This window comes from Malurus melanocephalus, unplaced genomic scaffold (genome assembly GCF_030028575.1).
Source record: "Malurus melanocephalus ecotype Western Australia unplaced genomic scaffold, MMel_1.1 scaffold_447, whole genome shotgun sequence".
Taxonomy (NCBI): domain Eukaryota; kingdom Metazoa; phylum Chordata; class Aves; order Passeriformes; family Maluridae; genus Malurus; species Malurus melanocephalus.
The window spans coordinates 7,494-24,631 of NW_026623679.1; the positions used below are offsets into that span (position 1 = coordinate 7,494).

The 17,138-nt window shown below is 52.7% G+C and overlaps 1 protein-coding gene across 1 annotated transcript; it reads left to right on the forward strand.

Moving 5' to 3' along the window:
* Positions 1–5,173: 5,173 nt before the first annotated feature.
* On the forward strand, positions 5,174–12,785 carry LOC130581927 (astrotactin-2-like; the record flags this gene model as incomplete). The annotated part of the gene is made up of 3 exons (XM_057380336.1): positions 5,174–5,274; positions 6,421–6,604; positions 12,307–12,785. Coding segments are annotated over 3 exons (523 nt in total), but the record flags the coding sequence as incomplete, so codon positions are not given.
* Between the last annotated feature and the right edge of the window lie 4,353 nt (positions 12,786–17,138).

Below are 17,138 nucleotides of genomic sequence, written 5' to 3' on the forward strand. Positions count from 1 at the left end.
CAGCTCCGCTCTGCACCATCCCCAGCCCGGCCCCATCCCTTGTGCCCAGTCTCGGTGCTGAGATCACTGGGCAGCAGGGAAGCACAGGATGCCAAGAGCTGCTCCACTGAGGGCCTTTAAAGGGAGGCCTGGGTGTTGTTTCCAGCTGGAGCAGGGAGTGTGAAGGGCTGGCAGGGCAGGGTGTGATGAGCTCGTGTCAGCAGCTGCAGCAGCCTGGGCTGGGTGCGTGCGAGCCCGGGCGGTGCGGGAGGCACGGAGGGGTTATGGCAGGCGGGGAGCGATGGAGGGACGTGCACGGAACACCTCGGCCCAGTCGGGGTTTGTGTTTCCAGGCTCAGCGTGGCCACGCTGCCAGGGGAGGGGGAATCCATTGCACTGAGCATGGGATGCCGGCCAGGGCTGCCCTCGCCGAGCTGCTGGAATGAACAGCAAGAGCCTGGTGGCTGCAGGAGCGCGGCACCGAGCCCAGGCACATCAGCCAGGCTCAAACCCAGCCCTGCTGCCAGGAGCATCTTGTGGCTGCACCACGTTGGAAAGCTTGAGGTTGTGTTTTTGCGTGGCACTGGGCTCTGGAGCAGCATTTCTGCCCTGTCCCCACGCACACAGGCCAGGGGCTCCTCTCAGAGCCTGGGATGGCCACGCAGCCACTGTGTGAGGCAGCCAGCTCCCATTGGCACACTCTTAACTAGCATGGAGTTTGGTTTCTTCAGGAGTGCTAACTGGGCTCCTTATCAGAGCCTTTCTCTGCAGCCCAGGCAGCCCCTGGGTGCTACAGCATCTCACTGAGCAGCTGCACCAGCCCAAAGGCCTTAGGAAGACATGGCAGATCAGAAATGCCTGTGGTATCTCTGTAGGATAGAAAGAAATCAGCTGCCGAGCTAAGGAAGGTCAGACTCAGAAGTCCTTATCTCGTTTCCCGCAAATAAGGATCACAAGTAAAGCACTTAAACATCATCAGCATCATGAGAGGGAGTTAAAAAAACATGTTGTCTATAAATAAGTAACATATTTTGAGCTTTCATTCTCATCTTAAGAGTTTTGTGCCTTTATAGATTTGTGGTTTTGGGTTATCTTCTCTTCATTGAGAAAGGACAGAAACATATTTGCCTGGGGTTTATATTTCTTGAAACGCTATGGGTGATTTCTGCAATCATTGGGTTCCAGGAACTGAAGCTTTACCATGCCATTCTTTCTTTCTCTTCCTTCCCCAAGAAGCATTTTCAGCCTAGTGATAAAACCCAGCCTTCACCCAACATTGGATGGGAATCTGCAAGGAAGGGGTTGACATTTCATGAGGATGAACATTAATTGGTTTCTATCTCTCTCTCCCTGAAAGTTTCTTCAGTACCCAATAGGTTTGACTTTAGCAATAAACATTTAACCAGTATTACTTTATGGGACTTTGTATGGTGTGATTTGCTGCAGAGGTGGCAACATTTCMCTGCCAAAAGCATCTGTGTTTGGACTACTTTGGAACCTCTTCAGGTGAAATATATCCCAGTTTTTCTAGAAATACAAGTCTTGRTGTATGATCTTACTGAAGGTGTGAGTGARAAAGAGGATCAGCTGTGGGACAGCWGCAGGGAGCCCAGAGCTCCTTTGGAAAGCACAGGGAGAAATGAGGAAATGTCGTGAGGGAAGTTTGCCACTAAACAAAACACCTCCAGGTTACTGAGGAGCCTCTGCCAGATCATAGCTACCATATGGCATTCCAGGTTGTCTGATGTGGCTTTGTGCATTGACTCTAGGTCTGGGACCTTTGTGTTTCTGGCTTGACTTCACCCTGGAGATCTCTGCCTTGGGCAAAGCGCTCTGAACCGTTCTTTGGCCTCATTTTTTTACAAATTGTCAGGGTTGGTCTGTGCAAGTGCAGCTCCATCCTCATCAGTGGGGACAATGCCTGGCTTGGTCCTTGGCCCACGATGTTATAATGAATTTAAGTGGGACAGGAGGATCTCCATGGAATGCTGCAAAATCCCACCATGTGCTCAGCTCAGCTCCCTCCCTCAGCGTGACCTCTTCCATTTTCCCCCCGTTTGTAATGCAGATGCAGAATCGTGGAATGGTTTGGGTTGGAAAGGACCTTAAAACTCATCCCATTCCAACCCTCTACCATGAGCAGGGGACACTTTCCACTGTCCCAGGATGCTCCAAGCCCTGTCCAACCTGGCCTTGGAYACTTCCAGATATGGGATGTCCACAATCTCTTTTGGTGATCTCACCACCCTTTATTGTAATGAATTCCTTCCTAATGCCCAATCCAAACCAAAATACAACCCCCCCTTCAGCTTAAAGCCACATCCCCCTCCTCCCCATGCAGTGGTGGTCTCTCTTCCCACTGGACAACCCCTTGATGTCCCATTGGGTCCCAAGGTGTTCCTTGCCTGCATCTGCTGAAGGTTTCCAGCAAGATGTGTGTGCTGGGTTTGCACTGAGACACAGAGACACAGAGGCACAGAGACACAGAGACACAGAGACACAGGTCTTTGCTCTCCCTTCTCTTAATTGTCCAGTTCCGGGAATAAAATAAAAAACCTAAACCCCATCACTTTGCACAGTGCCATTAACTGGCCATAAATGTGTTTTGCTGCAGAGGCTGGGTGGTCAAGTGGTTTGAGAACAAGRTTGGAAACCATCATCTCCCGAGTTTCCAAACTGTTCATGTCACTGAGCCTCTCAGAGGCATGATGCTTCACCCCATATGTCTCTGTTTACCGTCGATAAAACAGAGCTATTAATACTGCTGTGCTTCAGGGTGATCTTTTGGACTGTAATTAATGTTAAAACCTTCTGAGGTCACTGACTGGAGGGAGCTGGAGAGGTRCAGAGGCTGTGTGCCAGCCTCCACCACAGCTGGGGTGATTGGTGCYGAGTCCAAAACATCTCATTCACAGGGAATGGAGATGAAAGAGTTTTCTCCAAGGTTCTTGAAAGAGGATTGGCTCCAGGTGAGGTAAAGCAGTTGGGTTTGTTCTCAAAAAAAAAGMATTTTTGACAAGATCAAAACCACTTTGATACTGATGGTTTTTTGGTTTTTTTTTTCCATTTACATTGTTTTGTTTTTTTTTTTCCTTACATCATCCAAAAAAAAGATGAAATGAGGGGTTGTTTTTTGACATCTATTTTTTAACCCAGGCCTGACCAGGAGAGGTGCTCTTGCTCTTGGCAGCAGAGTGACTTTGCTGCTGTGTGAGYTGGGCAGAGGGGAGAAGTGCAGTGAAAAGGCTCACACAGGGCATCACCCAAAGGGGTGGGTGAGCTTCAACACCCAACCAATCCTCCTGACCCCACTGGCGATGGGACAGGTGAAATGGGCACTAATTGCTGAATATTACAATTGTGTTTGGATAAAAGTCTTGTGTTTTTCAAGGGAAGAGCTCTGGCACTGATTGCCTGAGCTGCTGCAGGCAGAGCAGAGGTTACACATTAGCCCTGCTCACCCTTTCACACAAACAAACACAACAGCACAGCTGCTGTGGCTCGGCAGGTGACCCCAGGATGGGGATGGGGAGCAGCTCCCAGCAGGACCCTGATGTTAAACCCTCTTACTGCTTCTGATGAGCAAGAAGAGCCCTGCACTGGGTGGGCAGCAGGAGCCCTGGGGTCTCTGCCCTGTTCTCCTGATTCAGCTCCTCATCTGCTGGGGCTGGAGTCCCCCTGCTCAGTGCTGGGTGCTCCTGGTGGTGCTGGAGGGAGGCAAAGGGATGRTGGCACCTTTGGGATGGGATGYAAAGCCCTGCAGTCAGACTYRTGCACRGGGTTTGGTGTTGCCCCATTRCTCTGTCTGTCCCTGCTGTRGTGCTTGTGAAATGGCACAGGGGGGATGTCCTCCTGGAGATGCTCCTGCTCTGAGCMGCACTCSTGRTAAATTAAAGAAAATTATGTAGTGCCARAAGGATTAAACAGCATCTCCTTGGGCAAGCTGGGTGTTCCCTGCACCCCCCAGCTCTGTGGAGACGGGAGCTGTCCCTGCACACAAGTGGGCTCCTTGGCAGCCTGCTGGCATCCTTTCAGACAGCCAGCATTGTTAGGGAGCCAATTGCTTGGAGGGATCCATCCTGTGCTGGGAATTGCTACCGTGCAAATGTCAGCTCTTATCAGCCAGATGTGGGATGTGCAGGGAGGAGAGGGGGGCACACAGAGCCCGTGTGTGGGATAAGGAAAAGGGAGGCTCTGCTTCTGTCCCCTCCCTGAGGATGCTAAGGGTTTAGGACCAGTCCTTAAATAAACACAGTTCAGGGTCTCAATCCCCTTTAAGCTTCAGCTGCTTTTATGGGRCTCCTTGCACTCACTTGCAAGAGCTGCTCAGTTTTCCCTTCGGYTGAGGAGGGGTGGTGTGTTATTTCTCAGGCTGGGTACCCCACCACCAGGCATCTCAGGCCTYCGAGGGGTTCAAACCAGCCCCTGCACTTTGTCAAAGCCAGCTCGAGTRGCCATGCCCGGCTCAGGGTGAATAAATGTGAACGGATGCCCTYTGGGGAGAGTGGACAGAAGATTGTCACCCCTGCTGCGATGAGGCATTCTCATTTTGGAGCTTTGATGCTCGGAGCAGGACTCTGAGCTCAGCATCCCGGGATGTTGATGCAGCCACAGCCTGTTTGTTCAATGCCCCATCCGGCACAAAAGCTGTATTTTACTGTCAGATGCTCTCCATTAGCYTCAAGTGTGAAATTATCATTCCCATCCTTTTACCAACCCCGCCCCTGTGAGGAAATGAGGGAGCWAACAACTCAAGGGCCGTTCACAGGATGAGTATGAGCTGTCACTTGTCAGCACAGAGCCCACTTACGGCAGGAATTACTGCCCTGATCCCAGAAGGGAGCTCGGCTGACAAATATTGTGTTATAAYGGTCACATCAGTGCATGGCAAAGCAGCCCTGAGGTGTTTGCATCCCTCCACACTCAGGGGGATTCAGGGTACAGCCCCTGGGGTCTCTGGGATGGGGGGAGAGGAAATGGAGCCCTGCAGATTCCACAAAGGGATGAAGTGATCTGTCCCCTCAGCCCTGGCTCCTGGCCCTGGGTTCTCCTCTGTTCCAAGAGATGCCAAAACTCACCAATAATGCCTATACCACCGTTTCCTTTCTCTTCTGAAGGCCAGCCCCTGTAACAACCTGGTGGTGTGGGACTGAGGGATCAAGACATTGTTTTCCTTTTGCTTCCTGCCTTCCAGATTCACCCTGTATGCAGTGGACACMCGAGGGAGACACTCAGAGCTCAGCACGGTCACCCTGAGGACAGCCTGCCCACTGGTAGATGACAGCAAGGCAGAAGGTCAGTGCCCAGGTGCCTCATTGTGTGCTCCAGGAGATGTTTCCTGCTGATTTTGGTTTTCCTCTCTTCACTGGGCTCCCACAAACCTGCCCAGGCCCTTCTCTCCCCAAGGGAAGGCTCCTGTAAATTCACCCACGGGCACAGGGATGCTCAGCTGGCACAGGGTGACACATTGAAGGAGCTGGGCAGCTCTGTGATGCCACATGGGCATCCTTACTGTGCACAGCTGTGGGGCTGGCACTGTGTGTCTGACACTGATCCCATGGAAAAAGAGCAATCAATCCCCTCTCACAAACCTGAGAGAGGCTGCCCTGGCTGGGCCGTGCAGGGCACCAGTGGCTCTGGGTGTTTGAAGGGACGCTGATGGCAGCTGGACCAGTTTAGAAGCAGAAATGTTGATAAAAACGCTACTACTTTTGCACATTTGCATTGTCCAGTTTTGAAACTGATCCCCCTTGTTCTTACACCCAACCCAGAGCACTTGGCTGCTTTCAGGGTTGAGAGGACTCCTTTAAGTGACCATCATGTTACCTGTCCTCTTTGTTGTTTTCCATTGGAAAATCACACAGAAGAAAGTTTTGGTCAGTGCTTAGTTCCATGTTTGATAAGATAAGCATTCCMATGAAAAAACAGAGAACAGGAGAATAAGGGGAAGGAAGGAGATGTGGGTTTATGCATTTTTCGTCTCCAAAAGATATTTTTTTCTACAGCAGAGAGTGAACACTCTTGTTTAACTCACCTGAGCTGCTCCAGCCGATGCCCACAGTGATGAGGGGCTGCATTTCTTAATGAAGGACTGTTCTGGCATCAGCAGTGTTGATTTCTTCCTACCCTTTAGCACCAGAGCTGAGAATGGCTTTTGGTTTGGTGGATTTGGGAAGAGCTTGGCTGCCAGGGAGGACAAGGCTGTGGCTGTTTTCCTGCAGCTTTCTGTCTCTCCTCCTCCTGCTACTTAATGGAACATCCCTGGAGTCTGTGGAGCTGATTTGCTCCTGCAGGATCAGCCTGAGGAAATGCTCAATGCTCTCCAGGCCACCAAACCCTGCTGCCATCCCAGCTGCCCACCCTGCCAAGGGCTCTGCTCCTCCCCTTCCCGTGTTAGCAYCTCCAGGCAGGTCATTAATGCCACGCCCTGATCCTTTCCAGAGATAGCTGACAAAATCTACAACCTCTACAACGGCTACACCAGCGGCAAGGAGCAGCAGACAGCCTACAACACCCTCATGGAGGTCTCTGCTTCCATGCTCTTCCGAGTGCAGCACCACTACAACTCCCACTACGAGAAGTTTGGAGACTTTGTGTGGCGCAGTGAGGACGAGCTGGGGCCCAGGTACCTGTCCCTTCCCTGTGTCCTGCCCCATGTCCAGAGCAACCCTCTGCTTACCCACTGTGGATGTCACCCCCTTGCCTTGTCCTTGTATTTAAGAAAGTCCCTTTTKGGTGTTCCCCAAGCTGTCCTGCATCCCCTCACACCCTTAGGTCCATGGATGATGCTGGGTGGGATTCCTGGCAGCTGGAGGGGTTTGGATGAATGTTTGTATCTCCCAGCCTGAACCACATGGGTGATGCTTCGAATGAAATGGGAGATTGGAAACACGGGGGGCTGGGGGGGCCAAGGGTGTAATTTGGACCTGGAAAAGCTTTTCCTTCTTCCCCTGTTCCTATCTGCTATCTGGGGATCTCTCCACAGCACCAGCATGACAGCTCACAACTGTTTGCACCTCTCCTGGATGTAAATCCAAGCTGGCCTGGGGTTTGTCCTCCCCCAGAGATGACCTTGRTCATAGTTTCTTTGGTAATTCATTGGCCTCTGGCACAGAGCCTTCCCTCTCCTTTGATGACACTGCAGGCTTGCTTGTCCTTTGCAATTGCTCCTTTTTGCTCTGAATCCCTGGGAACCATCAGCCTCTTCTTACAGATCCTTATTACCCCTGTTACTTGAGATCCAACCCGCTGAAGGATGCTTTAAAACCCGATACCTGCATCGAGCCTTGGGACAGCAGGGTGACATTTAAACTGCCAGATACAGGACCTGGCTACATCTGGAGCTCGTGGTCGATTTGGCTGCTGCCTCTCGTCCTCACTGAGCCAGGGGAGCTCCTCAGAGCCCTCCTCTGCCCCTGTTRTGTACTTGAGAAACGTGTGACTTGCAGCCAAGGGGACAAATCTGTAAAAGCCAAGGCAGCCAGTGCCAGGCTTGTGACAGGAGTGAAGCTCTGCCATCCCACCTTGGACAGAAGCAGAGGCACTGTCAGAGCAGGAGGCAATAAGGAATTTTTTTTCTTTTTTTTTTTTTTTTTTTTTTGCCAAGGGAGGCCATCTCATAACAGGATTTTAATTGACAGGCTGTTCCTGTCCCAAGGGGACGTTCATTTCTGTACCTTGAAATGCTTATCAGGCGAGCCTGGGCTTTGCAGTAAACGTTGGCTCATAAAAYGGAGCGACAAGAGGGGAGGCGATGGCCTCCGTGTAATAAATACATCACAGCGAGCTCCTCGTGAGCCCAGTTTCCATGAAAGCCACAGGTTACTGCGAACAGCTGCTGGCAGGGAGGCTCACTGACAGCCAGATGTCCCAACCAGACCGTTTACATTAAGGAGACATTAAAARCTTAGCTCATAGGTGGCCCTAAACCAGGACGTTCCATGGTCAGCAGCATCTCAGCACCTGGCTTGCCTCATCCCTCTCGTCTCCTCRAGCAGCCACAGCCCCTTTGCTGCTCCCCCATTCCTCTCACAGACACCGAGTGCATCTCACACAGTTAATTTGTTCCAACAAGACAGAGGAATCTGTCTAAAGCAGTGAAGGTTTAGTGCTACTGTGCATCCAGACTTTTGGGTCGGTGCAGCCAGTGTGCTTCCTGACACAGCCATCGGGAGATTTCACTGTTATTTTCTCTCTTGTGTTTTCTTATGACCACTGCAAGCAGGGGTCTGGCTTTTAKGAAGAGGCAGGACAAATAATTAAGTTAAAATCTTATTTCCATGCCCGTGCTTGTGGCTACTGGCAACACTGGGGTCAGTAGGTGGCATCAGCCCAGGGCTCACAACCTGTCCCCTGTCCAGCCGGTCACCCAGGCAGGCGAGCTGGCCAAGGGACATGAAGTGCATCACCAGAGCAGCTGGCTTCTGGTACAAGGGGGAATGTAATGTTCTGATGGGAGGCTGTGATAAGAGGCCATCGAGTCCTGGACTCATTGTTCTCCCACACGAGGGTCTGAAAGACCCAGGTCAGTTCTCRGTAGAGTGGAAAAATCTGAATTTATGACAAAATCATCTAACACAGGAACACAGCAGCCAGGCAGCCACCCTCTCTCTCCAGTCCCAGCAATCTCATCCTTCCTTCCAGCCCAGGTATCATTTTTWATTGGCTCCTTCATGCTGCTGCTCTCTCTTTTAGTGTCTCCCTCCGAGGTGAGGCAGGGCAGGGTTTGGCAGGCTCTGGATGTGTTTTTATCATCCCACATCAGCCCTCAAGGTGAGGAATCGCTGTCCCCTGTGCAGATGGGGGACAAACACCCCATCAGGAGCACCCCTGGCTCTGGGCACAGCAGAGGCTCCTCCTCTTGGGCATTCCCTTGGGCAGAGCTGGGTCCCCTGGCAGTGGGGACCCTGGTGTCCTGTCCCCTGTGCAGGACCCTCACTGCACCCCCCTCCCGTACTGGGAGCACTGCAGGAGCCCTTGGAAAGTGCCCTGGCAGCAGACACCACCCCTCCCTTTCCTCTCCCCTCTGTGCCATGAGGCACCGCACAGGGAAGTGGCTGCTTAGAGCTGTCACTATTTTTAAATCCCCCTCTTCATCATTTGTGACTGTGCTGTGRCCTCTTAAATCCACCACCTAGGTGGAGCCCAGAATGAGTCCCTGGCTCCTGCAGTGGGCACACAGTGGCCACACCAACGTGGGGGCACCCCCATCTGTGCTGTAGGGTGACAGGGAAGGGGGTCACTTCATCCCTTTGGGGACTGAAAGCTTGGGGTCTGGCCACAGGCAGCCAGGAGAAGGACTCCCCTCTCACTCCCCTGCCGTCCCCTCCCAATCCCTGCCCTTTAATAAGGCAATAAATTGCCATTTCTGGCAGRGATGAGGTTGGTCAGCATTTAGGAAGATTTCATTTCCAGTATTTGAAAAGGTGGTCGTTCTGACCCGACAGCCCTCCRTGGGGAGCACTTGGGTAATACCCAGGGCTTGATTTACGGTGTTAAATTGGCAGCCCAAGAACTGCTCCTGTAATTTATTACCCAAGCTTCACCAGAAAGCCTCTCTCTCTTTCTCACCCCTCCCCTCACCCGCTCTGTCTCTCTTCCTCCTTATTTTTTTTTTTTTTAATAAGAGGGAACAGCTGACAGCCGAAAGCTAAATCTAACATTTACACATGACTTCATTACCCTGCTAAAATAAATTACTCCAAGCGGTGAAACCCATCAAAATTGGAGCTTTGGCACCGGACATTGAAAGCGAGGGGCCTGGCTCCCTGTCCCCATCACCCTGTCTCCTCTGTGGCCACACTTCAGTGTGTTTTCAGTGCTCTCATAGGGCCAACCCATCGTGTACCACATCCCATCCTTTAAACACGGGGTTTTCCTGGGATTGGCTGCACYGGGTGAGCTGTGGATGCAGCAGGTGTGTGCAGACAGCTCTGGGAGCAGCACAGCCTCTGGCAGAGCAGGAGTCACCAGTTTGGGGTGGTTTCACTCCTTCTTGCCATCCTTGAGCTGCTTCTCACATATGGGAATATTTGCCTGGATCAGAGACCTGAGTATGTGTCGGGAAGAGAGGATGACATGGTGAGTTCCAGCAAAATCCRGGAGATCATCAAAGTGTGGTGGAACAAGCAGTGAAAATGGGAGGGTAGAGAAGGCCCAGGGAAAGGGAGGCAAAGGCAGGCTGTGTGGGAGAAAAGGGAGAGGTGGGTGAGGAAAGGAAAGCTGTGGAGGGGACGAGAGGGGAAGTGGTGAGAAGGGAGCAGAGGAAGGGCAGAGCGTGGCCAGCAGGCAGCCACTGGCCAGCTGGGACATCCACTCCCTGTGGTGCTGTTGGTCACCCACTCCAGTGCTCATGGCCAATCCTCGTTGCTCCTCTCTGGCTGTGACTGGGAGAGCCTTTGTGTTACTTGGAATAGTAGCAARTGTGGGGGGAAATCCAATGGTTGCTCTTTAGGCCTTTGAATATACAACTTCCCCAGGTGGGCACAGAGTTCAGGCCTGTGAACACCAGCACAAGCACAAGCTGAAGGGCTGGGGAAGGGCCARTACCCCCTTTGGGAGCTGCTTTGTGACAAATCAGGATGATCATGGAGCTGTGGCCTTAAGAGAGATGAGAGCTCTCCTTTGTGAGGGTATTCTGGCTGAGTGATCTCCTCCYGAGCATGRTCAGCTCACATAAAAATCCATGCCRTGAGGTGATGTGGGTCCTGTTCTTGTTCAGCCTTCCCTGGAAAGGAGAATCAATGCAGATGTTTAGAAACAATCTCCCAGTTGGGATGGGGAGCACTGGAAGGATCACCAGCTCCTGGCTCTAGGAACAGGTCAGACAGAAATTCATCCAGGMAGGTTGATCCCAGCAGGAAGTGGCACTGGTGATGGCTTTTGGTACCTTGCAGCTGCAGTGACTGTGGTTTGTTGAAGTTTGGCAGCAGTCACTACAGATTTTGGTGCGCTGCTGTGCTGAGCTTTAACAAATCAGTCTTCACCAAAAGCACCTAATGCCATCATGGAATTTGGAACTCCAAAGGCACACATCCAGCAGCACAGGACCTGTTCCTGGCAGTGTGTCAGCCCKTGGTGTGTGGTGGGAGCACCAGATGCTGTAGCAGGTCAGGTGAGTAGAGGTGTTGTGTCAGAGCTGGGCACAGCTCAGCCCCTGACATCATTATTACAGATGTGTGTGGCTAAYGAGGCTCAGATTGCCCAGCCTGGCTTGTCTGTGTGGATTCAATCCAGCCATGGATTTCATGGAATGCTGTCCAAGAAGGGCCAACTTCCTTTGCTCTGATTTTGCCCTCGGAGCTGACCCAGAGCTCCTCACCCCTGGGAGCTGTGGGACATTTTTGCATGCACAGCCCTGGAGGAGCAGTGGTTTCCTACAGCCTTTTATCCAATATTCCCGCAGTGGAGGGGAATGTCCAAGCTGGTGGGGGTGCCAGGATGCCCTCTCCCCTCCTGCCACCATCTCTGCCCYCTGCTCTGGCACTGAGGTGACCCTGACCAGCCCTTCCCTGGTGTCCAGTCCCCGGACATCAGGCTCCCGACGCTCCCCCCGAGCTCACAGCCCGAGCTGCAACACCACTCGGCTTTCCTAATCAAATAATCCCCATGTTTATGCCTTGCTGACTGACAGTGCTGCCCCTGACATATCATTATCAGGAATTTACATTCCTGCAGGAACTGTGAAATCCCCRACTCCTGAATCCAGGGCTTTCCTGTGGCACCAGAGGGAGAGGAAATAATCTGTGATCTTGAGACTTTCAGACCACTGAAGTAAACCCTCTTGCCTCCCTTTGTTTGATTTAGCACTTTGCAGCCTCCCACAAGGGGATTCTTGGTTTCTTAYGGGTTTATTTTGTTTTGACTTAATATGCTGTGCTTTTTTTCTCACTCTTCCAGTGTCAGTCCTTTTGGGCCATTTGCCTCCTGCAGACTTGGGAAATCAGGAAAGGGAGGGCTGGGCTGATCAGGAAGGTGCTTAGGGGTCTCACCAGGGTGCCAGGTGGGGCCAGCACATGTCTGGATTATGTGGTGGTGGTGGTGGTGGTGGTGGTGACCATCTAGCCAGGGGCAGACTGTCCCTAGGCCACACAGTCTGCTCCAGTGGGTCAGACCTGAGGTCCTGCTGCTGTGACATGGTGGACATACCCAGAACTTTGGGGAAAACAGAGTTTGTCTGCATTTGAAACAGGAAAAACGATACCTTAGCCAGTGGGTCTCGTCCGCTCTTGTCACCAGACAGAGCTGGTAGCGGAACACAGAAATCCTGATGCCTGGTCAGTCCTTTGCCTTGCCCACGCTGCTCTGTTCCATCTGTGTCCCCTGCAGGAAGGCTCACCTGATCCTGAGGAGGCTGGAGAAGGTCAGCAGCCACTGCTCGACGCTGCTGCGCAGTGCCTACATCCAGAGCCGCACCGAGACCATGCCCTACCTGTTGTGCCGCAGCGAGGAGGTCCGGCCGCCCGGCATGGTCTGGTACAGCATCCTAAAGGACACCAAAGTCACCTGCGAGGAGAAGATGGTCTCCATGCTGCGCAACACCTACGGGGAGTCCAAGGGGCGGTGAGGGAAGGAGCGGGCCTGGAGCTGTGGGAGGCAAAGGGACTCCGAGGAGTCGAGGACTCGTGATGTGCTGAGTGGCTGGTGGGGTTTGGGGTCGGGTGATGTTCAGAGGGGGTGGAAGGGGACAGCGAGGCCAAACAGGACTTTCTCACACAGGCGGCAGAGAAACAGGAAATGAGCAAGTTGGATTTTAATTTCTTTTCCTTTTTTTTTTTTTTTAATTTTTCAAGAGTGAAAAAAAAAAAAAAAAAAAAAAAAAAAAGAAATTACCTAATTTGACTCAGCATAAAAGCCTCTCCTTTTTAATCTTTTCTTACTGAATTTCCTGGACTACACGCTCCAAAACCCTGGGAGGAGGACATACCCACTGGAGGCCAGGGCCAGGCAGAGGGGAGCTGCTGGGTGCAGGGTGACCCCCTCCCTGCCTGCCCTGCGCTGGGCAGGAGCTGTGGGGCGATGGYGAGGGGCCCCGGGGCCGTGGTGGCCGAGGAGGCCGGCGGAGGTGGCGCGGGTGGCCGGTGACGCCGCGCTGCCGGCGTGGAGGGACAGGCAGGCGGTGGCCGGGACGCTGCAGGCAAGCTGGGCTTTTGTACCGCTCCGGGTGGCCGGGGGGCTCCGTGCACAGCCTTGGTTCACAAGGCTCCCGGCAGCTTGTTCTGTGCATTAAAGATTCAGATTAAGTCCATCTTCGCTGCCTCTTTGGTGTTTCTTCCTGACACGGCTTCACCTCTGTTCGGGCGCCCGTGGGGTTTTAGATCTGGGGAGGGCATTGTTGATATGGGACCTGAGATCAGGGATCCCGAGAGCTGGGTGAGTGGAAAGGAGGGAAAAGTGCAGCCTCTCGCTCAGGGTCCTGTCCCTCCTCAACACCCAGCGTAGCCACTGGACCCAGGGGGAGCTGGAAGCGTGTGGGAAAGCCCAAGAAGAAAGCCAGGGGCTAAAAAGACATGGAGAATCTGGTTTCTTTTACTGTCAGATGTGGGTTAGGCTGGCCCGGGCTCCCTGTGGGTAATGGATTTCTCAGCCTGGTAGCCAAACCAAAAAGTGCAACAGGGTGAGAGGGGACAAAAATACAAAAATCAGATCAGCTCAAAGCTATTGCGTTTTCCTTTTTAAARCAAAACAACAAATCTGGAGAGGGAAGAGTGTGGGTTGAATGAATCGGTTTAGTCAGCCCAAAGCAAATAGTTCTGTTTAGTTTTTCAGGTTAGTTAACCCTTTAACTTTAAATCAAACAAACAAGAGGTGAGTTTCAAAATAAAAATAGTTTTGAAACCAAACAAAGTGACAGGATTTGATGTGGAGGAAGTTCAGCCAGAGACCTTTTCCTTCTTGAGCTAAACCTGTTTGCCTGATTTGCGCCCATGCAAATAATTCTGATTATTCCCTCCAAACTGCTCTTTTATTTTTTTTTTTTATTTTTCCCCCTCTTTGGTTATGTCTCTTCATCTGAGCCACACTGATGTGCATTGGGAAGGACTCCAGTTCCTGATCAGAATCCTGCTGGAGTTCACAGAAAACTTTGCTGTCACATTRCAGCCTGTGAGACAAGTTCCAAAGCATTGCAGATTGCCTGAGCTCTTAATTTTTATGCTGAATCCCTTTTTCTGATGGAGAGAGAGAGGAGAGTGACCCTGAGGGCTCTGGTCTGTGGCCTCGGTGTCACTTGGGCTTGTACCACACTGACCATGAAGACCAAGGAGGGACTATGGCACTACCATGTATTAAAATCTGAGTGCCCAGTGCTGATGCTGTGTCTTCACCATCCCTTTGCCCTTTGGTGGCCACCGAGTTTGGTTGTGGAGATGAAGGAGATGACCGGGATTTGCTGCATTCAGATGAAGACTTTGCATTTGCCTGGTTGGAGCTTCTAAAAAAAACAGCAAAAGCCTTGGAATGCCAACGTGGTGGTGCCCAGACTGGTGTCAGACTGAGGTGCCCAATCCATGTGCTGCCAGGACACAGTGTGTACACTTCTGGGGGGTGAAAACCCCCCAAATCTCTGTTTGGAGCCACTGATGCAGAGTGACTGTGACCRATGTGCAGCTTTGAGTGCCACAGTACAAGAAGGATCTRAAGCCACTGGAGAGTGTCCAAAGGAGGGACACAAAGATGGTGAAGAAGGCAGAAGCCATATGAAGAGCAGCTGGGGTCACTTGGTTTGTTCAGCCTAGAGAGGAGGAGGCTGAGGGGAAATGGTGTCACATTCTGCAGCTTCCTCACAGGSACCAGTGGAGGTGCAGGCACTGATCTCTCCTGACCAGTGACAATTCCTGAGGGAATGGCACGAATATGTGTCAGGGGAGGGTTAGGATGGATCTCAGGGAAAGGTTCTTSTGTCCCCAGAGGGTGCTGGCACTGCCCAGGCTCCCCAGGGAATGGTCCCRGCCCCGAGGCTGCCAGAGCTCCAGGAGCGTTTGGACAGCGCTGCCAGGGATGGACAGGGTGGGGCTGTTGGGGGGTCTGGGCAGGGACAGGGGCTGGGCTGGGTGATCCTGGGGCTCTCCCTTCCCACTCAGGATATTCCAGGATTCTCTGACTCTATGATCACCCCCTCCTGGCACAGGAGAGCAGGCAGTGGCCCCATTGCCTGTAGGGCACATCCCCCCAGACACTCTGCAGGACACGGCATTGGCCAAAGCTTGGCTGGCCCRTCCTGTCCCTGCTGCTCACCGGCTGCAGCTCCAGGTGCTTTGAAGCAGCCTTGTTTTCTCAAAGCTCTGCCCTGCAGCTGTGCCTTTCCCTGGACTTTATAAACACAGGGTTTTATTTTGTTTTTGTTTGCTTGGCTCGGGGATGATTCATTTCTCCTGGAAGCCCCGTGCAGCACAGGGTGATGGGGAGCAGCTCTGTGAGTGAGAGCTGGTATTGACCAACCTGAGGGACAAATTGTCTGTGTTCCTGTGACTGACTGCACTGCAGGTGTGACTGGGATAATGCTGCCCCTGGGATTCYTCTCCATTGTGAGTGGTGGTGCTAGGTGTTAGGAACAGGAGATGCCAGCCAAAACATGAGGCAGCTGGCTGGCTGCCCCTCAGCATGTTTTTCTCATGTTTTTCCCCACTCTGACACTGTGAGCTCCCCCACAGTGGTGTTTTTTGCACCTGGGATGCCCATCCCTCGCAGAGCTCCAGGGAAGGAACAGAGCTGCAGCATGGGGATGTTTGTTGTGATGGAAAGGAGACCTTCAGCTCTGTTTCCTGACTGTGAACAGAGCAGGAGCAGCCCAGGGACAGGCTGGCTGTCCCCTGCACCCACACTGCAGCTGTGTCCATTGCTGAGGCTGAGTTTGCTTACTTTGGAAAGCTGCTGAGGAGYTTTGCTTTGGGCCGCGGTGAGACGGGCTGTTTGTGCGGGAACACGGACAGACTGAGCTGTGTGTGAGCCTGTGCTGATGTGTACAGAGCAGGTGGAAGAGTCTAGACTCCAGCCTGYGGGCTCTGATGGCCGTTAACCTGTCGTGAAGCACACCTAGCTCCCAGATCAAAGCCAGGAGAGCCTCTGGCCGGCGATGCCGCCCGGCACAGCGCRCCCGAGCCAAACAAAACCGAGGAATTCGTCGAGGTTACACATCCTCCGGCACACAGCTGAAAGGAAGGGTCTGTGTTTTCTCCCTGGAAACTTTRGAGAATGTAACCCTCTGGCTTTCAAGATAAACAGTTGGAGTCATAGCCCAGCAATGCTGGCAGATGGACCCGTGCCCCATAGTGTACACACACACACACAGACCCCTGCCGTTCCTCTGGCTCCCTCAGGAAAAGGGATCCCTGCTCCAAAGCAAGTTGCTGCTGCCCCAGGAGCTGTTTTCTTTTGCCAGCCTGCCTTTGCTGTGCCCCTGCCTGGGCTTCAGCAGACCAGGGTGATGCTGTCCTGGGTGGGAGAGAACCAAGGGGTGGATGAAAAACGGGTGGGGACAGGGGCAAACAGATGCCGTTGTCCAGGTTTTATARAGAAACTACCCACATCCATTGGAAAAGCTGAAATTATTTCCCTGATGACATGGCTGGGAAGGGTGACTTGGCTTCAATGGCTCCTGGATGGAGTCAACAGCTTCAGGATGAGTTAAGGTCAAAAGGAGAAATGTGTCYGTGCAGTGAGTGTGTGTGCAGGTAACAGCTTTGATAGAGCAGCCATGGCGCATCCTGCACAGCCTGGCCCTATTTTCCCCCTCCATGCACCTCATAAACTCCAGCTCAGCACCAGGAGAGGCTTTCTCTGCTTTTAACAAGCATTTTCCAGCATCCTGTGAGCGTCCCATCGGGCACACACCCTTCTGGAGGGCACCCCAAATGTGCCACTTGTCTGGCAGCTCCSAGCTGGTGACAGCCGCGGGTCCCCACCCAGGGCTGCGTGGGGCTGCTCCCTCCGGAGGAGTCTGAACAATCCCCATTGTCCCCAYGGCCATTGTTCCCTGCCCTGGGCCCGGCCGGGCTGCAGCTGGCACGGGCACACAGGGGCCGATTGTTTGGGTTTTTGTGCCGCTGATGACACACCACTTTGGGACAGCTTCTTCCCACGGCGGAGGCCTCTGGAGTCAAGTGCTGCATTTGCTCCTTTATTTATTTTGTTGGTTTCTGCTTTTCCTCTTTTCTTTCTTT